This window comes from Urocitellus parryii, chromosome 12, assembly GCF_045843805.1.
Source record: "Urocitellus parryii isolate mUroPar1 chromosome 12, mUroPar1.hap1, whole genome shotgun sequence".
Taxonomy (NCBI): Eukaryota; Metazoa; Chordata; class Mammalia; order Rodentia; family Sciuridae; genus Urocitellus; species Urocitellus parryii.
In genome coordinates, this window is record NC_135542.1 from 29,602,964 (window position 1) to 29,627,818 (window position 24,855).

At 52.3% G+C, this 24,855-nt stretch overlaps 1 protein-coding gene across 1 annotated transcript in view; it reads left to right on the plus strand.

The window, feature by feature from the left end:
- Positions 1–24,855, plus strand: part of Tcf7l1 (transcription factor 7 like 1) — a 115,915-nt gene that overhangs the window by 83,262 nt on the left and 7,798 nt on the right. Inside the window, exon 4 of the mRNA XM_026414123.2 lies at positions 15,568–15,651. Coding sequence (XP_026269908.2) covers positions 15,568–15,651 — 84 coding nt within the window. The remainder of the gene's footprint in view (positions 1–15,567; positions 15,652–24,855) is intronic.

A 24,855-nucleotide genomic window follows, 5' to 3' on the forward strand; every position in this document is an offset into this window, starting at 1 on the left:
CAGAGGTCCCCCTGTACCATCAGTGACCCAAGGTGCCCAGGGTGGTGACCAGCCCCTGGTAGGAGTCTCTCCCAGGCATAAGTTGGGATGCGCTGTGAGCACTGTGGCTAGAGAAATGTCAGGGGGTGCGTGGGATCAGGTGGCCAGTGTGGGGCAGGCTGGGGCCCTGAGGCCTACTGGGAAGGTAGGTATTTTTTCTGCAAATTTGGGCAGCACCAGAGCTCTTGGCAGGGCGGTGACACAGTCAGTGGGGAGAAGGACAGCTGGGCTGCAGAGGCACTGCAAAGGGTTAGCGCCATCTTCAGAGGTCGGGGCAGTGGTGAGAGACTAGTGTGGAAGTGACCTGAGAGGCTGGCCAGAGTTAGGATGAGTGGACTTCACCTCTACCAGATGCAGGGACCTGGGAAAAAAGAAACCAGAACTGTCTCTAGGGTTTGTGCCATGGTCCTGTGTCCTGGCTTGCCTCAGTTGTGCAGTGGCAGTGTCCCCTGGGCTTTCAGAAGAACCCTGGCTTCCAGGACACTGGAAAGCTAGACCAGTCCTGAGGCTGGAAATGAGGAGAGAGGGCAGGCCAGGGCAGGGGGCTGGGGCACCAGGAGTGACGGAGGGGCCAGCTGGGTGTCCCAGAGAGGAAGGAGCTTACTAGGGAAGAGACCTGGAAGGTGGCAGTGTATTCAGCAGCTAGGAGGTCAGCAACGGCCTTAGCAGGGTTAGTATCCCTGCAGGGAAGCCAGACTGCTGTGGACGGAGGGATGGAAGGAGCAGAAGGGCCGCTGATCGGGGGAGAGTGGCAGCCTGTCTGTCTGTGGGGGTTTGGCCAGTAACAATGGTTTTCTTTGACTGTTTTTCCTTCTGATGGGAAAGTGGGAATTGAGGAAAAAGAAATCAATAGCGCACTTGAACCCTGGCTTTGAGTTTGATTCGGCACGTGCTTGAGTGACTAAGGATTCCTGACCGTGGACCGTCAAGGTGGATCAAGTGGAGAATTTGGCCACTGAGCTACAAAAAAGCATTGAAAGGGGCCACGCCTCCGTGACCTGGCTCTGTGTGCCCATCACGGATCCTGGGACACAAAGTAGTTGTCTTCCTATCCAGTGATGGCCTTTTAGAGTCAGCGGAAGGAACCAGGTCCTTCTGAAGTGGCAGGAGTGGCATCTTGTCACCAGCTACAGAGCCTGGTCACTCAAAAAGTCTCTAGTTGGTTCTGTAACTGACCTGATGCCCAGGTTCTGCCTAGACCTGGGCACCACCAGGCCACTCAGGAGATGGTCTCTAGGGTTTCTCTGCTCAGTATGTGCCTCCTCCATAACCAAGCCCTGGATTGGGCTGCAGAGGTTGGAGAACGCAGCAGCCCCTCTCTCTGCCTGGAAGCAAGGCCAGTGACCAGCTAGGGCCATCGGGAATGTCAGGAAATTCTGGCGTGATGGAGACTGTCCCAACACAGGCATTTCCTCTCTAACTTCTGGTGGCTCCTGTGTGAGCCCTGTGAGGGTTGTTCTGAGCTGGTGGATTTTCCACATGTACCAGAAACTTCCACCTTGAGCCTTAATGGAGCTGGGCGTAGGCAGGGGACCATGGTGGCTGGCATACAGTATCACTGAGAAATGAGTAATGGTGGGTGAGTGGGTGCCTGCCCTGGGGGCATCAACAAAGAACATGAAGGCAGACTGCAGGGCGGCAAGTGTAGCTCAGTGGTAGCACACTTGCTTAGTGTGCACGAGGCCCTGGGTTCCACCCCCAGCACCAAAAAGAAAAAAGGCATAAAAGGGACCCAGGACTGAGGATCAATGGAGTATCTCTAAGGAGAAGCCCAAACAGTGGGTAGAAACTGCAGTGTTAGCCAGGCAAAGTGACGTACTCCTATAATCCTAGCAGCTCCGGAGGCTGAGGCAGGAGGATCCTGAGTTCAAAGCCTCAGCAAAAGCGAGGCGCTGAGCAACTCAGTGAGTCCCTGTCTCTAAATAAAGTACAAAACAGGGCTGGGGGTGTGGCTCAGTGTGGATTCAATCCCTGGTACCAACCCGCCCCCCCCCCCTAATAAAGAAACTGCAGTGTTATGAGGCAGGTGAGCACAGGGGACAGCTCCAACCTCATTAGCTTCACCTGCAATCATCAGACCACAATGAGAGGAAAGGAATCAGTTTCTCGAGCTCCTGCAGGTACCGAGCTAAGGCCAGGCCTGAGAATTAGCAACATGCTTTGCCTCCATACTCACCCCTTCCCCTCGGGGGAACCCTGTCAGCCAGGAAAGACAGGGGCAGGGGCAGGGTGTCAAAAGGCAGGGTCCTCCCAACTGGGAAGGCATGGGCCAGTCACAGCACTGCTGGCCCAGGACCAGCAGGAATGTCCAAGTGGCTCAGGACAGCTCTTCAGGACCAATTGGAGTGGTTGGGGAGAGTCCTCAAGGAAAAACCCATTCCAAGGAAAATGACATTGGGAAGCTGTGGCTTCCACAGAAATCAGTGGCTGGCAGTCTGAATACAGACTTTCCTGGTTCTTTTTTTCTGCTTGGCTTTATGTCTTATTCTCACTGCATATATTTATTTTTACACTTTAAAAGCACGCCTGTAATCCCAGTGGCTCGGGAGGCTGAGACAGGAGGATCACAAGTTCAAAGCCAGCATTAGCAAAAGCAAGGTGCTGAGCAATTCAGGGAGACCCTGTCTCTAAATAAAATACAAAATAGGTCTGGGGGGGCTGGGGTTGTGGCTCAGCGGTAGAGCGCTTGCCTAGCATGTGTGAGGCACTGGGTTCGATTCTCAGCACCACATAGAAAATAAATAAAGATATTGTGTTCATCTATAGCCAAAGGTATTTAAAAAAAAAATAGGTCTGGGGATAAGCTCAGTGGTCAAGTGCCCTTGAGTTCAGTCCCTGGTACCCCCCCCAAAAAAAGCAATATACGTTTAGCTGGGTGCCATGGTGCACACATGTCATCTCAGCTCCTCAGGAGGCTGAGGCAGGAGGATCACAAGTTCAAAGCCAGCCTTAGCATCCTAGCAGGCTCTAAGCAACTCAGTGAGACTCCATCTCTAAATAAAAAATTAAAAAAACAAACAACAACAACAACAAAAAAAAAAAAACAGAAGAGGCTGGGGATGTGGATCAGTGATAACGTGGCCCGGATTCGATCCCTGGCAACATATATCTATTTGTTTAGCCAAAAGAAGAAAATGATGCTCATGACCTTCTCATTCAGAGATACTTTTGGCTTGGCTCTCATTCTCCCTCCCTCCACATCTCTGTTCTTCAAAAGTGGACTCTGTATCTGTTTGGCATCCTTCTTCTCCACTTGAGCATCTGTGACAAGCACCTATGCATGTCTAAATGTTCCCCCGCTACGTGAGGCCAAGCGCCCTCATGGCCGCTTGGGTATTGAACATCTTCCAGCCACTGCGGGACCCCTCTCCTACATCTGCATTTTGCTCACGTCCTTAGACACTTCCTTAGATGCATTCCTAGAGGTGGCGAGTCTTTGGAAACTTGCTCCAGATCTTGAAGTTGCACAAGAAGGAATTTACTTATAGATCCTCCCACCAGCAGGGCATGGAGAGGAGCTCATGGGGATTAAGAAGGAAAAGCCTTTGCCAACCCGACAGGCTGCCTGGCTCATTCCTGAGTGCATGATTCCCTCCTCTCGAACTCAACTAGCAAAGCGGAGGGGAGGCTCCAGCTTCAACTAGGTGGCTTGGCACCCAGCCCAGAGGGTCTCTGCTGTCTGCCCACATAGCCCCCTGCCTTGTCCAGTGGCTCATGGGGACAGCAAGGGACAGTGTGGAGGTTTGGTGGCTTCCCATCTAGCCACTCTGATAGGTATTTTATGGCTTCTGTACATTGGTGTTCATAATATTGATTTGCTTGCGTTAATATCTCGTTCGCTTTCAATTACTTTTACATTTGCCCCTGTAGTTTATATGTTAGCAGCAAAAAATAACCTGAGTCCTCATAGCTCCTCTACAGCTGGGGGAGGCCCCTGGGTTGTTCTGACTGCAGCTGGACCATGGGTATCTGGCACCCTGAGGAGCCCAGGGCAGGCCGCAGGAGCTGCGCCACCCTCTCCCAGCACTGAGTGGTGGGAGTCTGACGTGGTCTCTGGAGGTGACTTGGAAGGCTGCTCTACCTCTGCATACCTCTATCCCTTGGTCCCTTCATCCAGGATCATAGTGGACAGCTTCTAAGTCTGACGATGGAGTGAAACAGTGAGGGACGTGGTCAGGTGGACAGCTTGGTGCAGGGCAAGCGCCATCTTCAAAGGAAGCCTTTGACCCTCCTGTGCAGATGGTGTGGCTGTGGCCTCTGCCATTCCTCCCTACTTTCCTGGAATGACACCACATCAGACAGTGCATTCCAGCAGTGTTCTGCACCGGGTGAGGCTGAGCAGCACAGCCAGGTAGGAAACGTACTGTCCTGGGTGTCTGAGGGTTGGTCCCAGGTCCCTGCGACAACAAGAGGCATGGATGTGTCGACCCTTATATGAAACAGTGTCATGTCTGCAATGAACCCAGGCACACCTCCTGTTAAATTACTTAAGATACCTGACAGATGCTGTGGAGATTGTGGTCATGGAGTCATGTTGAGGAAAACCTGGACGCGATCAGTACACATCCCATGCCATGGGCCACCATTCTCCAGTGTGCAGTGGGTGGAGCCTGGGGACCAGCCACCCGGGGATGTGGAGGGAGGGATGGCAGTATTCACTTACTTTCTGTAGTCAGTTTATAAACTATAAGGGAAGTACAGATATTGTCCGTGAATGTCCAGTGGCTGGTGGATCCCCACTGGCAGCGGACCCCCCGCTCCCATTTCACTGCTTTCACCCTAGTCAACCGAACAAGGGACAAGTTCAAGAGTAGCCACTGATTTCCCAGAGACACGACATTTCCATCTGGAGCTGGCTGGGCAGCGGCACCTGAGACACCTGTGGTGGTGACCAGGCACCTCTCAGGAGGATGTGCTGTGCCATGGTGCAGGGCCAAGGGACACATAAGATTGGGTACCATCCCCAGAAAATGTGGGGGAGATGGAGAGGAGATGTGAACCTTCCTGTGAGCAGGAGTCGGTGGGCAGTAGGGTGGGCCACTGGCTCAGAACAGGAGGCCAGGCCAGTCGAGGCGAGGGTACCCCTCCAGGTCAGGGATAGAGATGGAAGGCAGCTGTGCTGACCTCTGGGTCTGTGGACAGGGCATCTGCAGAGGCCTTCCCAGCGCCGCTTCCTGGTGCTGCCCTGGCCTCAGACCCCCTTGTATTAGTCACACTTGTTTTCCTGCTTTTTTATAGTGGCTCCTCATTGTAAGCAAGTGTCCAAAAAAATCAAAGTTTTCCTGAAATGTGTGTGTACACAAAACACATGTACACACATCGTAAATGGGATATCTGAGGTATCATTAGACGGAAACTGGGGGCAACACTCTTTCCTGAAGAGAGGAAGCAGTGGCACCATGAGTCTGTGTGCTGCATGTGGCCAAGCCAGGGGCAGTGGCCACACCAGTGATCCCAGCAACTTTGGAGGCTGAGGCAGGAGGATCATGAGTTCAAGACCAGTCTCAGCAACTTAGCGAGAATCTGTCTCAAAATAAAAAGGGCTGGGGGTGTAGTTCAGTGGTAGAGCCCCCCTGGGTTCAATCCCCAGTACCACTTCAAAATAGGTGTCTGACCCACAAGGCCCATAGCCTCTCCATCTAGCATCCCTCACCCTCCCTTCAGGGTGATGCAGAACTGCCTCCTCCCTAACCCTGAGGCAGGCCAGGCTGAGGTGTGGGATCTGTACTCTCTGGGCCTCCGGGTCAGGAGCCGGGACCTGTGTGGAAGAGACTGGGGCTGCCCTGCTCCCAGTACCTTCTCATGTTGGGTAGAGACCCTCCTGGAACTGCCCACTGTGGAGGGTGCCTCCGGTGCCCAGGGGCTGTGGCAGAGCTGTGAAGAAGGGCTGGGGGCCTGGAGCTCTGCACTGGGAGGCAGCTCCAGGCTGCCTGGCTCTTCTCTGGTTGTTTTACTGGCCCCAGATAAGCACTTCCTGTTCCCCATTGATCTCACTCAGGCCTGGCTTCCTGCCTCCTCAATACCTGGGATGCCTTCCATCCCCTCCCCCACCAGGGAAACCCACACACTTGAGTTCCCAGGCCTGCACTGGGTCCATGGGACTCTGCATCTGTTTCTGTGGCCAGCCACTTTCTCTGCAGCCCTCACCCCTCCCAGGAGCTTGTTTCCCGATGCCAGCAGGAGAGGAAGTTCCTGCCTGTGCTGCTCTCCAGACAGAGCACTGGCCATCCACCACCAGGCCTCATCTGAGCCTGGCAGAGTAGTCTCAACCCCCTGTTGGCAGCTACCTGGTGTCATGCAAGACACCCTGGTCCCACAGAGCCAAGGCAGGGAGCATGCAGTGACCCCCAGGCACGGTCTGCTGTGGGCACAGGGCCATGGGAGCACCTGTATCCCACATCCACCTTTCCAAGCTTCCAGGATCAGGCCAAGGCTTCAAGAAGGCAAAATCTGTCTCCTTGTACCCTCCAAGTTCCTCTGTAAAAGCCCAAAGCCCCGCTTTCTAGTACCAATGTCAATTGTTTTGATGACCTTGGCAAGCTCCGTTTCCCCATTTTCAAAATGAAGATGACAGTATCTGCTTTACCTGTATCCAGAGGTCAGTAACATAAAATCAGATAACATACAATGTTACCTGAGAAATGGCCAGGCCACCATGGTGCACACCTGTATCCCAGCTTCTCAGCAGGCTGAGTGAGGCAGGAGCATCTCAAGTTCCAGACCAGCCTCAACTACCTTATTAAGACCCTGTCTCAAAATAAAAAGGGTTGAGGGTGTGGCTCAGTGGTACAGCACCTGCATAGCAGGTGTGAGGCCCTGGGTTCCACTCTCAGAGCTGCTAAATAAATCATAGAATGAATGGCTGCCCCACTCAGAAGCCCTCCTGCCCTGCAGTTTCCAGACTGATGCTCTAGTCACTTGTGCTCCTTGTCGAGTCTCCCCTCTAGCCCATCAGGCCATCATCACCTCCTTCTGTCTGGATGCTCCCTAGGCATTCCTGGGTGCTCTGCAGAGCTGCCCCAGTCCAGGTCAGTCCGCAGGCAGTTCTGAGGACAAGTGAGGACCCACAGACGGGGGTGGGGGGAGATGGGCTGGGCACAGGAGCAGTAGTGGCTCTGAGCAGAGGGGAACTGGTGCCCTTCATCTCCACCCATGCCCTCAAAGAGGTCACTCCCCCAAGATCTTCCAGGACAGGCTACGAAGGGGCCCAGCCAGCGCAGGAGACCTGAATTCCAGCGATTCGATTTGTGGCACAGGTTTGGGATGAAAATAATTGAACTAGGGTTGCTTTAAACAGCTTTGGTTACCTCTGTGGACCTTTGTCTTGGTGATTGCTTTTGTTTTTTGGTATGAGGGATTGAACCCAGGGCCTCCCCACCCCTGAGCTACATCCCCAGCCCATCCCCCAGCCTCCCTAACCATAACACAGAAACGCAAATTGAAACTCCAAACCTTTCCAGTTGGCAAAGATCAGAATGTTAATGACCCCTGTGGACCTGGTGGTGGGAGAAAGCTCTCTCCTGAGGAAACTTACCAAGACCTCAAAACCTCCTGCGCACACCTTAGGCCTCACTGCCCCTCATAGCTAGAAATGAGTCCCACGACTCTGTCCACCCATGAGCAAAGAGACACAGGCTTGGGGAGGTCAGCCGGGTTCACTGCAGCCAAGGCTGGGAATCACCCACACAGGGCTCTGAAGTGAATCGTGGCATGAAGCAGGCGCCATGAAGCCGTCACCCCGAATGAGGCTGCTCAGCAGGAACCGCCATGGCAGGGCTCACCTAGTGGAGCCTGTACACAGGCCAGAGGACAGGGCCTGGAGCTCCAGGAACAGAAAGGAGGAGCCAAGAGCAGATTGGAAGCCCAGGGCTCTGCTCCTGCCAGAAAAATGCCCCCGGCCAAGTGTCAGCTCCCCCCAGGACCCGGGGTCCCCACAGTGAGCAGCTCTTCCCCCGACTCTGCCTTCCCTTGATTTTGTTTGTTCATTTTTTTGTTTTTTCTTTCTTTTTTTGCTTCAAGACAGGGTTTGGGGCTGTGTTGTTTTGAGAGTCTGTTGCTAAGGCTTTACCTACACACCTCTGGGTGGGATCCCTTCCCACCAAGCCCCACTGAACAGGGAGAGCCCTGCAGAAGGTGCAGTAACAAACATGACCGCTCTTGAGTGACCACGCAGTCTTGCCCTTTCTTTTTCTTTCTTTCTTTTTTTTTTTTTTTTTTTTTTTTTTTTTACTGTTCTTTTCTCCCTCTTCTTCCTTTTTCTGCTGTGTTGTGTGAGCTGGCCTCAAACCCCTGGGCTCCAGCAATCCTCCTGCCTCAGCCTCCCAAGCAGCTGGGAAAAGAAAGTAGCCGCTGGTTTACCTGTTCCTCAAGAGCTCACTAGGTGCCCCCTGCCCTGCAGCCTGTCCCCTCCAGCGTGATTGACACTTGGAGACACCCCCTGCCCAGTGTACAGCCTCCTTCCCAGGTCCTCCTCCGTAGGAGGCAATGGGGTCCAGGCCCTGCCTGTAGGTAGGTAAAACACCCCATTTTGAAGATGAGCCAGTCGAGTCCAAGGAGGCCAGAGGGGCTAGATCCCTGGTCATGCTCTGTCCTGCCTCACTGAAAGCTGTTCCTGAGGAGCAGCCCATTTTTTAAAAAAACCTCTGTCAAGTTCTGGTAGGCAAAATTTCCTGGTTCTCTGGAGCTGGAGGAGAATAGTTTGAGGTAACTTGAAGGAAAAGGGGGTGGTGTGGGGAGAGGCAGAGTGTTCAGGGCTGATAGGCCTCTGGGGGCCAGGCCTGTCCTACCTACGTGTTGTTGTTTACTGTCTTCTGAGTTGACTACTCAGGGGTGAAATGATTTTGGAGCCCTCTGCCACCAGTGCATGGAGCAGGCAGAGCTTCAACTTAAAAAAAAAAAAAAATTGTTGAGGGCTGGGTTGTGGCTCAGTGGTAGAGCTCTTGCCTGGCATGTATGGGGCACTGGGTTTGATTCTTAGCACCACATATAAACAAACATATTAGTCCATCAATAACTAATAAAAATATTTTTTAAAAAAACTGTTGAGCCAGATGCAGTGGCCCACGCCTGTAATCCCAGCAAATCAGGGTCTCAATAAATTGCTTGTTAAATTAAGTGTCTTATTAAATTGCTAAGGCTGAGCTGGATGTGGTGGCATACACTTGTAATCCTGGTGGCTTAGGGAGGCCAAGGCAGGAAGATCAAAGATTCAAAGCCAGCCTCAGCAACTTAGCAAAGTCCTAAGCAACTTAGTGAAACTAAGGGAAAAAAAAAAATTTTTTTTTTTTGAGGGCTGGGGAGGTAGCTCAATGGTAAAGTGTCCCCGGGTTCAATCCTTGGAACCAAAAAAAAAAAAAAAAAAATGACCAAATGTCGTGATGAAGGATAGAAAACCAGGAGTTTATTGGTTTGAAACCTGCAGAAGTGTGACTCTAAATAACTGCAGTAAATTGTGTCTGTCATGTTAACTTCAAAAGCAGTTTATGATGGAGCAGGAGGCTTTTCAATTGGACGTATTTGTAAGGACGGTCTGGTCAGAAACTTGAGGAACCCAACTTCTAGTGAGGTGGCCTGTGGCATTAGGTGTGGCCACCTTCCTACACATGCTGAAACTACTCTTTTTATAAAAGAAAGCAAGGGACTCAGAATGAAGTACAGTGTAGAGCGACGGAGACCCCGGCCGGGTTCCCTCCCAGGGCCACAAAAACGAAATGAGACAGTGGAGGCCTGCTTTGTGGTCCTGCTCTCCAGATGTTCCGGCTGATCTACCTTGTTGGGGACCCAGTCCTCCTAAATCTTATGTATAATTAATTATAATGCACCAGTTAAAAATAGGGAAAATTTGCCTTTTGGGTGGGGGGTGGAATCTCAATTTTTTCACTCTTGGAGAGGCTTTCGTCGCCCTGCTGCTGGGCTAATTGCGCCATGTTGGTGTGTTTTCAGCTGTTGGGCCAGGTCTGGTGTCCTTCCATTTCCACAGAAGGCAAAGGATCTTGCCCCAGCGGCAGGCAGAGGCAGGCAGGACCAAGCTCAGGGCGCCCGCACTGCCTCTACAGGTTCTCTGTGGTACCGAGGCTGCCCGAGGACACCCTGCTCAGCCCACCTCTAAGGGGGCACAGCTCGAGGCGGGACAGCACCCTGGGAACCCCGTGGCCAGCCAGATCCCAGCGCCCGAGGTGTGGGAGCAGGAAGTGGAGCCTGGTGGGGTCAGCTCTGGACTGCTAGGGAGTTTGGGGCTTTATCCCTTGACCTCAGAATCCAACCAGGGAGAGCCTTAAGCGGGGAGGAGATCAGGCTGGTTAGGATTTCAGAGCCAAAACTCTTGTAGGTGTTTGGAAAACCTTTGAGAATCAATTAGCTTCCCAACTGGCAAGATGGAGAACAAGGGAAATGTGCATGTTTCTTCATATGTTTCCATTTATAATAGGATTTTTTTTTTGTTAAAATTGCCTTTGGCCGGGCATGGTGGTGCATAATCCCAGTGACCCAGGAGGCTGGGGGGATCACAATTAGAAACCAGCCTTAGCAACTTAGTGAGACCCTGTCTCAAAATGAAAAATTAAAAGGGAGCGCATTTTCCATATTTTTAATAAGTGCATTATAGTTGTATATAATAGTGGGATTTGTTACAAATAGTGTACATGCACACAATATAACAATATAATTTGGTTAATATTGTCCCCCAGTACCTCCATTTCCCTCACTTCCTCTGCGGCACTGATCTCCTTTCTGTTTTCATGAGATTCCCGCCACGTCTTTTTTCCTTTTTCCTCTCTACCTTCCCCATGAGAGAAAACATATCACCCTCCACTTTCCATTTGACTGATTTTACTTAACATGTTTTTAAGTTCCATCCATTTCCTGCAAATGATATAATTTCATTTTTCTTTTTTTATAGAATTTATATTAGTTGTAGATGGACACAATACCTTTATTTTATTTATTTTTATGTGGTGCTGAGGATCGAGCCCAGGGCCTCTCATGTGCTCCACCACTGAGCCACAACCCCAGCCCCTCCATTTTTCTTTACGACGGAGTAAAACTCCACTGTGTACACAGGCCACGTTTTCCTTTATCCACTCATCTACTGATGGACGCCGGCTGAGGCTGGTTATGAAAGATGCTGGTGTAAACATGGGCTGCGGGTGTCACTGCAGTGTGGTGACCTCGGTTCTTCAGGATAAATACCAAGGACTGGCACCTCTGGTGATATGGTGGTTCCGTGCCTAGACTCTTGAGGAACCTCCATTCTGATTTCCATAGCTGTTGTACCAACCAACGTCCAGTCCCGCCAACAGGTTAAGTGTCTCTTCCCCACATCCTCCCCAGCTGGAACTCTGCCTGCGCTCTTGATGACTGCCATTCTGACTGTCAGATGAGGTCTCAGTGTAGTTTTGGTTCGCCTTTCCCTGATTGCTAATGATGTCAGACATTGTTTCATGTATCTGTTGGTCATTCATATTTCTTCTTTTGAGAAGTGTCTGTTTAGCTCATTCAAAGGTGGTCTAGTGAAGTTGTCTGAGTCTGTATGTTTTCTGATATTCCTCAAGAGCAGAGCATCTGAATGTCATTGTGGGAAGACATGTGCCTGTGGGGCCGGGGATTGTAGCCTTGCTGTGGTATGCCAGGCCCAAGCATCCTCTCGGGGAGGACAGGGGTCCTCACTTCCCTACTCAAGGGACCCAGGCTTCTTGGGTCTCTGGAGTCACTGTTTACCACTGGGGACCACAGAGGCAGGAAGGACCCGTCACCTAAACTTGCCAAGTCCCATCTTCTGCTACTGAAGCACAAAAATGAGTCAGCCTGGAAAGCAGGCCCTGGGGCTGTGGTTGTCACACCTGGGGACATTTTGCTGCTTTCCTCACTCCCCACCACAGCAGCATCCCATTTGGAGCCGTGCTATGGATTCTGTGATGTGAGCTTTGTTTCCTCGGGTCCTGGGTCCGCTCAGAGGGCTTTCTCTGAGAACAGAATATGAGCATCCCCAGAGCCCTGTGGGTCCTGCCCCTGGGAGCAAGCCTGGGGCTTGGTGGGTTGGCAGGGACAGGTCTTGTCCTCCCTGCACCCGGGAGCGGGAGGGTTAACCTGTACGCTGTGGCAGGTCACCTCTGTACAGGGCATGCTGGGACTTCCTCCCAGCTGTTTTACATCATGAAGATTTGTGTGCTGGGGAAATTCCAGGGCACAGCTGCAATTAATCTGCTGCTGGGTCTCCAGGCGGAGCTGGTCTTGGAGGATGATTCTCCACCTCCCTGCAGGAGAGGGGCTCAGGTCTTTAGGGCAAACATCCTTCAGAGGGTCCCTTCCCCAGGCCCGAGTCGAGCGGAAACAGCCCACCTGGCCCAGTGCTCGTCCAAGGAGGGCTCCGGGGAGGAGCCTGAGGACAGAGGGGGACGTGGAGCAATGAGGAAATGAGGAGCAGCACCCTCTGCCTAGTGGGCCAAACTACACCGACAGCAGCATTTGACACAGATGTCACCAAAAGACTGGTTCACCCTGAGTTAGGAATGTGGAGGTGAAAACCTCCGGCAGTCTGAGGAGCATCCCCCAGCACGGTGCAAGAAGAGCGTGGCCAGTGGGGCCTCCCTGGGTGCCCCAGAGGTGCTCCAGCGTGGGAAACCCATCAGCCTTCCAGCTCCCCCGAGAGCCTGGGAGACCACAGGACGACTTTGGTGGCTGCTGAGAGAATTCAACTTTTCCAGTGAAAATAGGAACAGAATCAGCCTTCCTTAAAAGGTAAAGATGTGATCAGACCCTGGCCTCACGTCCTGAGCCACAGTCCAGAGCCCTAGCCCCTCGGGAGCTGCCCCCACCTGTCCATCACACACCTGGTGGCAGGCTGTGCAGCCTGTGAGTCCAGGCCAGCTGTGCCTGACTCTTGTCCCCTTTCTCCTTCCCATGTCAAGAGTCCTTATCTCATGTGCAGCACCCCAGAGGCTGCTGCCCAGGCTCTGCATTCTAGTGGGACTCCCAGGAGGGAGACGACCTGCCCGCAGGGTACTCCCCTCTCCCTGTGGGGAAGCTAGCCAGGAGCCAAGCCTGCAGGAACCAGTTGCATGGACACCCGAGGGCTCAGAGAATCCAGCAACTTTCCTTGGCCACATTCTGTTACTAGCAAAGAATCTGAGTTCAGCCACATGTCACTTAATCCCCAAGGACAGGAGCAATAGCTCCGTGAATGAGTGGCTGACCTTTGTGAGAATCACCAGCAGAGGGAGCTTCATCTCCTGGCCTTGGACAAGCCTGACCTAGGACCCCAGAACAGCCCCGCCACCTCGGTGTCCTCACCTGAGGTGGGAGGTGCAGTGAGCGCTGCCACTCCTGTTGCCCAGATGCTGGTCCTGGGGCGCTCACCACCCCTGCAGTGCACCTCTCCTCAGCTGCAAGGCCTCCCGTCCTATAGGTCACTGCACCCCACCCCAGCATGCATTGCAAACCCTTGAAAAGGCACACTGCTAACCCAGGACACGTCCTCTCTGCATGACACCCCAGAGCCAACACTACTATCTTCCCACACTGGGGGACACACCTATAAGGGACTGCTCTTCAGTGGTGGGCAGGGCTTCAGATTGTCACCCACCCTGCAGGCTCCTGGGACTCGGGTACACTCAGCATGTGAGTCTGGACCCGAGGGGAGAAGAGGCTGGGGTGGTCTCCTCCCCCTAAAGTTCAAGACCCCGCATTAGATGGGTGAGACACCAGGCACATGGCAAGCAACCCTAGATCCTAGCTGTTGCCAGAGCCCTTTACCATTAGGTGCGTGTTCACACGCGTGTGTGTGCCTGACATCCCAGAGCCTGGCAGACAAACCCCATGGGTCTCAGGGAATCGGCATAGCCTCCCTGCCCCGGGGACCTTTGGCAACGTCCAAGACGTCTTTGGCTATCACACTGGGCAGGAGGCTACCACCCTCCAGTAGGTGGAGGCCAAAGCGCTACTCATGTTTCAGCACTGTCGCCTACGGCAGAGGGACTACCCAGCCCAACGCCAGTGGTGCCAAGGCTGAGAAACCCAGTACTGCTGCCAGCGTCACTCAAGACCCCAAGCCCTAGTTCCAACCCAGACTGATCTCAGACTCCCTGAGCCACGCCTGTGACCTGGCTTGTGGCCTGAGGGCTCCCTTTCCCTGTGTCTCATGCTGGCAGGCTGGGCCTTCTAACACCGATGTTGGATGGTTGCTTCCAGGATGCGCTAGCACACAGCTGGTCCTTGGGCAAAAGCTCTGGTGGCCTTGAGCATAAGCTCTGGTGACCTCGAGCATCCCCACAGAATGCTGGTGCTTGCATGTCCCCTCACGTCTGGGTGGCAGCAAGAAAGCTGAGAGACCCCAGCAGAGCAAAGGAAGCGTTGGGATGGGCATCGGCATCGGTGCTGTGAAGAGTGTGGGGTCTGGAGTCTGCCCCTGCCCCAAACTGATGTGTGAATGGGCTTTGAAAATCGCAAATGAGGCACTGGCACCGTTCGCTGGGGAGATTTAACTACTGATGACAGTATTTGTCCAGTGCCTTCACCTTGCCATGAGCATTGCAATCCCAGTTAATTTGTTCAGGAAGTGTGGGTTCTGGGTAGGACAAGGTGGGCGGGGTGGGAAGGAGGAAGAAGATGGTCAGCAGGAGATGGGGATTGGGCTGGACTCCCTGTGCAGGGCTCCAAGGGCCCAGCCTCTGTGCCCACCCCACAGGTTTCCTGAAATTTCCTGGAGTCACCACTTCCTGTCAGAGCTTCCATTCTCCAGGTGGCTTTGAGAACCCTGCAGGGAGGCTGCCTTGCTGGGCTGCTGCCCCAGGCTACCTGTCCTGGTGGAAGAGGACACCTACTGAAGGTCTCCCTCCTGCTTAGCCCCCACACTGTCCCTCCCGCACAACCTGCAGTCAAGGACAACAGCTCCCCTTCAGATGAAGAAACAGGCTCCGAGTCACATGGCAGGTGGACAGAGGAGAAGCCCTGTGTGCTGGCCTCGGAGTCCAGATGGCTCTTCCCAGGGACCCTGCCTGCTGCCCGCTCTCTGCTCCAGGCCAAGGCTGCACCACCCCAAGTGGAGGGAGACTTTCCCTGGAATAGAGCACTGTGTACACGCATGTGTGTGTGCATATGTGCACGTGTGTGTGTTTGTATAGGGTATTTACTGCTGAGTTTGAGTGTTTTGCAGTGACACAAGGTGGGCAGGTACTGGTGATCTTTTTAAGGGTGAGAAAACCAAAAAAAGCTCAGCAAACTCTTGGATGATCGAGAAACCCCGTGGGCTGCGAGTTTAGCAGGTGGTTTTATTCATTTGTTCACCAGCTACTTCTGCTGAGTTTTTTCTTCGGGAGCATTGGATGAAGCTGCAAGAGATGGGAACAGGCCGGCAGGATGGCCACCTGGGGGGCCTCTGCTCCTCAATGGGACCGGCTTGTCCCATGACTGAAGCAGAAAGGGCTGGGGGCTGGGATGCATGGCCTCCTGCACCACAGGGACCCCACCGCAGGGCTGCTTCTTTCTCACTGGGCACCCCCCTCACCAGCTGTGTTATCTTTCCTCCCCATGCAGTACCTGCACATGAAATGGCCCCTCCTCGATGTGCCCCCCAGTTCCACAGTCAAGGACACCAGGTCGCCATCTCCCGCACACTTGGTAAGTTCATTCCACCCTAAAGCACTAAAGGGGCCCCCAGTCCTCATCCAGTCCCCTTCTCCCTGCAGCTCCGGGAAGCTGACGGGGGCTCACTGAGCTTCCTCCAGTGCAGGGGCACAGTGGGGCTGACAGTGAGGTCGTGTCCTCTCCATGCCCTGGCACTGTGATTGGCACACTGATGGGCCCCTGCTGCTCACCTGGCTCCTCTGAAATACCTGTCTCAGATCCTTGCCAATGCGCTGGATCCTGCAGCTAGGTCACATGGGCAAGGGGGTCCTTTCTGACCTATTGCATCTCAATCAGAACCGCCTGGGCCTCTTCTCAAAACCACCGCAGGAAATGATCCACTAAGATGTGTTCACAAAAGCTCAGTGGGGTCCAGTCTAAGCAGGTTTCAGCTCCTCAGGAGATGCGGGGGCTGGTATCCAGGGCAGAGCAGATGCTGAGCCTCACCCTTACCCTGCTATTCCCACACTTGAGCTCCTTGAGTCCAGGCTCCTCACCATCAGCCAGAGGTGGGCCTCCACACTCTGAGTCCCAGAACCTCAGAGGTGTAGCCAGGGACCTGCTCTGCCTCCACGTGGCCATGGTACAGATTGGAGACCAGGGCTTCGACAATACCCCTTGCTAGCTGTGAGGCAGGCGAGGTGACAGGTGGTGATCGGGAAATCTCAGAAAATTTTAAAGACACATGAAAGTAGAGCACCTTATATAAGGAACCCCACACCCACCTACCACAGAGTGCCTCAAAGCAAACTCAGGCACAATCCTTCCTCTCCCAAGACAGGTTAGGATGCGCTGCTAATCCTCCCTCATCAAAGTCAGTCAGCCTGAGAGAGGATGGATATACAGAGAATGGAATGGTGGCGCTGTGAGCCTGTGCAGCTTCCAGCCCTCTGGGACAGCCTGCAGTGTCAGAGCCCAGCAGTCCCCTGTCCTGGTAGCATCTGCATCTGGGTCGGGGATCTGTGTAGGGCCAGTGAGCAACCCAGACAGCCCTGGCATGCCCACCCTGGTGACAGAGCAGCCCATTGAAAAGCTCTCGGGTTAGGCCAGGCTGACAGCTCTGGCCCCAGCTAGCCCCAGAGTCCCTCTTGGGGTGATGAATATGAGGTCCGGGTGCCCTCTAGTGGCCTGAGTGGCCTCAGTGGAGGATTCCACCCCATCTACCCACCTACTGACTTTCCCCCTGCCCAGCCATCCTGCCTCCACCTGCTCCCAGTCCCCTGCTGCAGATCTGAGACTTCGGGGCCTGTTCTTCTCTCTTCTGTCCACCTAAGGTCTCTCAGCATGTTGTCGCTCCTTGGCTTCACTTATTTCTTCAGATACTGGGGATTGGACCCAGGAGTGCTGAGCCACATCCCTAACCCTTTTTATTTTTTATTTTGGGACAGGTTTTCACTAAGTTGCTTAGGGCTTCACTAAGTTGCCCAGGCTGGTCTCAAACTTGCCAATGCTCCTCTTTCAGCCTCCTGAGTCACTGAGATTACCAGTGCACCACCATGCCTGGCTCTGGGTGCTTTTAAGAAGACACGATTTCCCTTTAAAAACTGACACATGGGCTCCGGGTTTCCCATCCTTCCTATTGCACAGAACAACCCATCTCTGAAAAATCAAGGCTTGTGCTGTGTCCTGCCCTGCCACTGTGAGCAAGAGGCTGTTCCCTCCAGTCCTTGCCACCTTCCCTGGCTGTGTGTTTTCTCTGGGCACCGCTGCAGCCCGGCTCAGCCCTGCCCCTGCCAGCTGAGTCCCGCCCCCCCCCCCTGCTTTCGGTGGTGGCATCTGAGAGTGCTGGCTCCTTTCTGTGCTTTTCATTGCCCCTGAGACGCTGTGTCATTCTCCCATCAGTTCCTGACTTTTCTAGGCTTTCGTTTCCTTTCTAGATCCTTTGCCTCCAGTAAATCAGCTCCTCACCACTAACTGTCTCAGGGTAAGTCAGAAAAATACATGAAACTCCTGAACCTTCCAAAGATTCTACCCCCGAGGTTGCAGCTGCACACACCTGGCCGCTGCAGAGTGAGCTCTGCTGACAGCAGTGCCCCACCAGCTGCAGAGGGGACCCTCATTTTGACTGAGAGCAGAAAAGCACCAACTGTTAATGGGTGTTGCACTGTGGTCAGGCCTAGCAGTGAAGCATCCCTCAAAGCCCACGGGGCTCGGGACCTGAGGGCCTTTGCGGGAGGGGACCCCAGCGTTACCTTGGGACTCTGTGCTTGGAGCTTTAGAGTGAGAGCCGCACACTCCCAATTTGAGGGCGCGTGCATGGGAGGAGGATGTGGGCCAGGCTGGAAACACAGTGGCTTTAAGCCTGCCCCACCGCTTTCCTGGGCAGCTTCAGGCATATGGCATCACCTCTCTTTGCCTCAGTTTCCTCATCTACTAAGGGGGGCTAGAGGGACCGCTCCAGAGCTGTTGTGTGAAGTGAGTGTCCTAATGAGCTCAGCTTCAGCCTCACAGAGTAGGTCTCATCCCCAGCGCTTGCTCCCACATGGGGCTCCACCGCCAGCAGACTAGACTGCCACTGCAGTGTTAAGAAATCCATCCAAAAGGGAATGAGCAATTAAAAATCCCGGTTAATTAGCTAAACTAAGAGGTAATGCTCGCCTGAATTAGGCACCAGAACAAATGGACAGACAGCAAAGGTAACAGAGATAATGAGCCCATAGAATTCAGCTCTGATCCCCCAAGGACAGGATTTAATTGGTCTGGGGTGGGGCTGGTGTCCTAGGGTTTTAAGCTCCCCAGGGAATCCTAAGGGATCCTCAGGGGCAGCCAGAACTGAGACTCTGCAGGGATTGCTCTTTGCAGGTGGAGGCAGAGTGGAGGGAGGCCCCGAGGCACCCCAGCCTCCTGGGCAGGCCTCTGGGAGGTGGCAGGTTGGACCCTGGATGGTTTAGAGAAATTAGACACTGGATGATGGGAATTTGCTAGAGAATCAGGGGTAAAATGGTTTAATAAGAGGTCTGACCTGGGAAGGAGGCAGATGAGGAAAACTGCCAGGTATCCAGGGAGGCTACGTGGGTCAGGTGGGGTGTCCATGAGGACTTGTGCATGAACCGGCCATTATCCAGAGGGCAGCTGGAGTTCGGTCACTGCTTCTTGTATTTCTACTGTTCTAGGCAGCTCTGAAAACCCAGGAACAAGGATATTTCATAAATAACTATTTCCAGTACAGGATCACTAACCTCGCTGCTCACAGTTTATCCACCCTGTGGACAGACCCTGGCTGCTGCGGGTGCTGTCCCCTGCCCCCTCCACTCCCTCCCTGGAGCACTGTGCCTGGCCAGGCCTTGCCAACACAGGCCCTTCCAGCATACAGCCAACAGAGACCACATCAGGCTCAGTTCCCTACCCTGCACCTGTCAGGTTGTCCAGTGAAGGGAGGGCTGTGTTCTGGAGGCCAATGCCCCAGTACACCCTCTCCCCCCAGCCCTCAGGTCCTTCCTCCCTTTGGTTCACAGCCAGGTGGCCATGGCCCGTCCTAGGCAGTCCCCAAAGCCTGACAGCCTTCCGTCATTTGGCCCTATCCTTTTCCCAGCCCAAGAGGTGTTGAGATGGTCTCCGGGCCACAGGTCACACCCACGATCTGCCAGGCGACTGTCCAGCCATTCCCTGGGTGTTCTCTGCAGAATACACTGTCTCCCTTTTTTTGCCATAAGAATAGGCTGAGAATTTCCAAATCTTCAAGTTCTGGTTCCTTCTTGAATAAAAATTCCTTCAATTTATCTTTCTCTCACGTTTTACTGTGAGGTGGGGAAGAAAAACCAAGCCACACCTTCAGCACGGTGCTTAGAAAACCCCCTCTGCTAAGTTCTCAAATCCATCACTCAGAGCTCCACCTGTTACACCAGAACACAGTACCCTTCCAGCCAGGTCCTGGCCACTGTGGAGCCAGTGTCACCAGAGTCCTGCCAGTGTCCAACAGCATGTCCTGCTTCTGTTTCTGAAGCCCCACTAGACACACCTGCCACCTCCATGTTTCCCTCAACAGTCAACTTAAGACACACACCCAGCCCTTTTTATCTTTATGTGGTGGTGAGGTTTGAGCCCAGTGCCTCACACGTGCTAGGCGAGCGCTCTACCTCAGAGCCCCTCTGTGCTTTTTTGAGTAAAAAGAATATAACAAAAAAAAAAAATTATAAGAACCAATTAATTATAGGTTGAAAATTGGGGTTGGGGTGTCATTCATTATACTTTTTTGTATTTTCCAAAAAATGTTTTTGGAAATCTTTGCAGAATTTATAAATTGTCAGCTATTTCCTTGACAAGTGCTGTGTAACAAATGATTCCATGGCTTGCAATGACAAGTGCTTTTTTCCCCCACCCCCTAATTTTTTGTTGTTGTTCTTGGGTACCTGGGATTGAACTCAGGGGCATTCCACCACTGAGCCATATTCCCAGCCCTATTTTGTATTTCATTTAGAGACAGTGTCTCACTAAGTTGCTTAGCGCCTCACTTTTGCTGAGGCTGGCTTTGAACTTGTGACCCTACTATCACAACCTCCAGAGTGGCTGGGATGACAGTCGTGCACCACAATGCCAGCTCTTATTTTTGTATTGGTGCATTAGAGTTGTACATAATGTTGTACATAATGGGATATGTTGTTACATATTTATACATGCACACAATACAACAATAAAATTTGTCAAATATCTCTCCCCACACTTCCAACAAGCACTTCTGTTTCTGGTGTATGAGTCAGCGGAGTGGCTCTTGTAGGGTAAGAATAAGATTCAGCTTTCCTCCACGTGGCTTCCAAACCCGGAACCAGTGTCTGCCCCTTCTCATGTGGCAGACACACAAGAAGGAAAGCATCTTTAACACTTCCTGTCACCTGCTCATGTTCCCCTGGTCAGAGTGTTACTGCTGTTGACTGGTGACGAGTCCTTGCTTCCCCAATGTTGAAGAATAACACCAGAGAAGCACGCCGAGGCAAGGTCAGAGTGGAAAATTAGAAGTTTATTAAAGGACAGCAGAAAAGACTTCTCCCGAAGGAAGAAGGGGACCCAAGAGGTGGAATCCGTTGAAGGGCGAATGTGTTCCCCTTTTTATAGTTTTTGGTGATGGAATGTAGGTGGGAAGGTCCAGAAGGGTTGGGACACAGGTGGGCCAAAGAAGTAATCTGGGCACTTCCCAGTCAAGTTTGCTGTTCATTAACATTTCTTTGGGATGGGCTATCTTCAAATCTGTTGGGGGCTGTTTCCTGGGCTTCACTAACATTCCAACCTAACTACACTGACTACCTAACTTTAAATCTGGCTTTAAGACAGCCTAATATCAATGGGAAGGGAAGGAAGGGTTATAAATAAATCTCAAACTGTCACTCGTGTCACCACATCTTGATTTATCAATCTCCTTCAGCATTTAGAATTCTTTCTGGAACATTCTCTGAACAGTAATAAGTTATTACAGATATCAACAATGGTTCTCATTTACTTTCTGCCAAATTTTAGTGTCTTCAGCAAGATCAAGATTAGAGCTACTACTGCCATTCCTCGGCACTAGGAAGACCCTCTGGCAGTATCTCAGGTCCTTCTGCACCAAGCAGGGACTCACCCTCTTGAGCAGGTGTTGGAACCAGCACAGAGGGGCTCCTTAGGCCAAAGATCTGGGACCCCACCCCTGAGGCTGCTGATGGAAGCAGGTGTGGCCTGAGAACGGGGTCAGGGACACTCCCTGCAATTCCAGCTTGGCTTCTAGGACAGTGGCCCTGTCTTCAGCAGCCACCAGAATCTTCTAGAGAGCTCAGTAACACACACCTCCGCCTGGTGGAGTACTGGCCTGCACGAGCAGGGGCCTGGGCTTGGAGCCCTTGACTGCAGTGCGCACACTCTCCTGGGCTCCACTCTTGGAGTTTAATTCAGTCGGTCTGGGTGGGACGGGACCTGGGAATTGGCATTCCAGTAAGTCCCAGGTGGTGCAGCTGCTGCTGGCTGGGGACAACTCAGAACCTCCTGCAGGGCCACTGTCTGCAATGGCTCCATTTCAGTGTGGGAGCATCACTGGGTGGTTCTCAGAAGCAGAGTGCAGAGCTTCCTGTCACACTGCTGGCTGCCAAGCCCGTGCCTGACGCTCCCTAAGGACCACATCTCCCCTCCTCAGTTCCCGCCATGAGACCAGCGCGGCCTGGCATGCAGCTCTCAAATTAAGATGTGCGCTGGCCTTTTCCTTTAAAAACTATACCCCGTGCTAGAGGGGCTGGCGCACCTGTGACCCCAGCTATTCTGGATTCTGAGGAAGGCGGGTAGAAGGTTTGGGGCCAGCTGGACGACTCAGCAGGACCTTGTCTCAAAAAGCAAGAAGGGCTAGGAATGGAGCACATTGGTAGAGCACCCTGGCTTCAATCCCAGTACTGAAAAATATATATGTATAATTTCTTAAGAACAAAGATGTTCTCTTAACATGAGCACAGTACAGTTTCAGAATCAAGAAAGACACGCTAACATTTCCCCTTACCTGCCCACGCACTGCCAGGTAGACTGGGAGGTCGGCCTGTGTCAGCCCTGGTGTGTGTCTGGCCAGGCTCCTACACTGCAGTGGACAGTGTCTTTGGTCTCAGCAAAGTTCCTTATCCTCCCCTTCCCTTCTTGACCTTCTGGGTTTTCGAGAGGTACGGCCAGCCATCTTGCAGAGTACCCCTCCCCAGGCCTTGCTGAGTCTCCGCCCACTCCTACTCAGGCCATGCTTTCTGGCCAGGAGCAGCAATGGCTATGTTGCACCCTGTCCTGCCCTGCCCATCCGACCAGAGGGGGAGATGTTGGCTGCATGCTTGGTTAGGGGTGCGACTTCTCTGCAGTGCTGTCTTCTCCTTGGTGAGGAGCAAGTGCTTGCAGCACACTGAGGCCCTGGGTCAACTGGCATCGGTGACTTTTCACCCACGTCAGTCCTTCTCTTAGTTTCTACTACTGAGCTTTGGCCCCTCTGAAATTCTTATTCACATCTCCCAGCTCATTAATCTCTGCATACAGCAGAATTGACTTGATGTTGTGGAAAATAAAATTTGTGCCACTGGTCACACTGATGAAGAAGCTGGAGGCCAGGCGTGGCGGTCATGCCTGGGATCCCAGCCACCCAGGAGGCTGAGGTAGGAGGATCACAAGTTCAAGGCCAGCCTAGGCAAGTAAGTGAGACCCTGTCTGGCAATAAAAACAAAAAGGGGTGAGGGTGTGGCTCAGTGGCAAGCACCCCCCCAGCCCCCCGTGGAGAGAAGAGAACATCCTCTTCACTGGTAGTGGAAGACTGGCTGTGAGGGGACATTCGTCTTCATCAGTCCACTGGCCTATGTCCCCCAAGCAGGCTACTGTTGAGCCCGTGGCTTCCTTGTGAGGCTTACCTCCTTTGACACACCCTTTTACCTCTGATCTCTGGAGCTGGGTTAAGAGAAAAGCACAGGCCCTTCAGGTGGCTTTGTGGAGGACTCCCAGTAGGCTGCTGAAGGGGGGCAGGCAGCAGGTCAGGGTGGCCCGGAGCCCTGCGCAGTCACCTTTCCTTTGGCTTCAGAGTAAGTCCTGAGGGGTGGGAAAGGGGCCACATCCCTGGGAGCCAGGGATTTAAAGAGCTTTGGCTTGGATAGTTCTAAATACAGATGAACTGGACCACAGATGCCTGGACCAGAAGTAGTTGTCCCTCATGACTTCAGGAATAAACTGGGTCCCAGATGGCGTTGAGGCGCTCGCTCTCTCTGGGCACAAAGATCTGGACTGGGCCACTCGCTCACTAGAAGAGTGTGTACTCCTACCCCTCGGCCCGAGTTCACGCTGTGGATGTCCTGCCCCTGGGGGCAGCTGAGCAGGCACAGGGCAGGACCTTCACTGTGATAGCAGCCTGATAGACCCGCCCTGGCTGGCCTCTAGAGGAGTCCTGACTTATCTGCCTGCCGCCTCTCCTAGCTCACTCTCCGGACCCTGGCGACACCTAGTGGGGAGCTGTGGTAACTCAGCCTATGGGTGAGCCCACCTGGGCCTCAGGCTTGCTAAGAGTGGGCCAGGGCTAGTGCTGTTTGCCACAGCTGCCAAGACCCAGCTCAACCGCACGTGATGCTGCAAAGTGCTCAGGATGAGCTGGATAAGTGTCAAGCACCATGGGTGGGCGGTCTCAACAGCAGAAGGTACCAAAATGATGAGCAGATTAAATGGTGATTGTGTTTTCTAAATGTACTTTCTGATGTAGCTTGTAGTTCTTAGAAAATTTGTGCTATTCAATACTTTGAATTTTTTATATTCTTTTTTACTCTTTTAATTTTTCCCTTTTCTTATATACTATCATATATATATATTTTAGTTGTAGATGGACACCATACCTTTATTTTATTTATTTTTATGTGCCTCACACATGCTAGGGAAGTACGCCACTATCAGCTACAACTCCAGCCCCTTTCGATATATTTTTATTTGTGTATTACAATTGTACATGATGGTGGGATTTGTTGTTACATACACATAATATAACAATACAGTTTGGCCAACATTATCAAAGTATATGTTTTTAGGTAATAAAGTAAAATAGGAAAATATAGACATGAAAATAAGAATCACTCATGGACTGGGGTTGTGGCTCAGTGGTAGAGCACTTGCCTAGCATGGGTGAGGTACTGGGTCTAATCCTCAATACTAATAAAAAAATAAAGGTAAATTCTTTTAAAAAATAAAAACCACTCAGTTCTATCTCCAACATAACTATTGTTCACATTTTGATGTGTTACTATTTAATTTTTTTGTTGTTGTTATTGTTTGTTTTTTGTTCTTTTGTTTTTGTACTGGGGATTGAACCCAGAGGTGCTTTATCACTCATATCCCCAGCCTTATTTTTTTTTTCTTTGAGACAGGGTCTCACTAAGTGGCTGAGAGTCTGGCTTCGAACTTGCGATCCTCCTACATCAGGCTCCTGAGTCAATGGATTTACAAGGGTGCACCTCACACCCACTAATCTTTTTTTAAAGTGATAATTTATGTATTTTTTTAACTGTCACCTGTAATGCCAGCAACTCATGAGGCCAAGACATGAGGATCTCAAGTTTGAGGTCAGCCTCTACAACTTAGCAAGTCTCTATATCAAAATAAAAAAAATAAAGACCTGGGAATGGGAGCTGGGGATGTGGTTCAAGCGGTAGTGTACTCGCCTGGCATGCGTGCGGCCCGGGTTCCATCCTCAGCACCACATACAAACAAAGATGTTGTGTCTGCCGAAAAAACTAAAAAATAAAT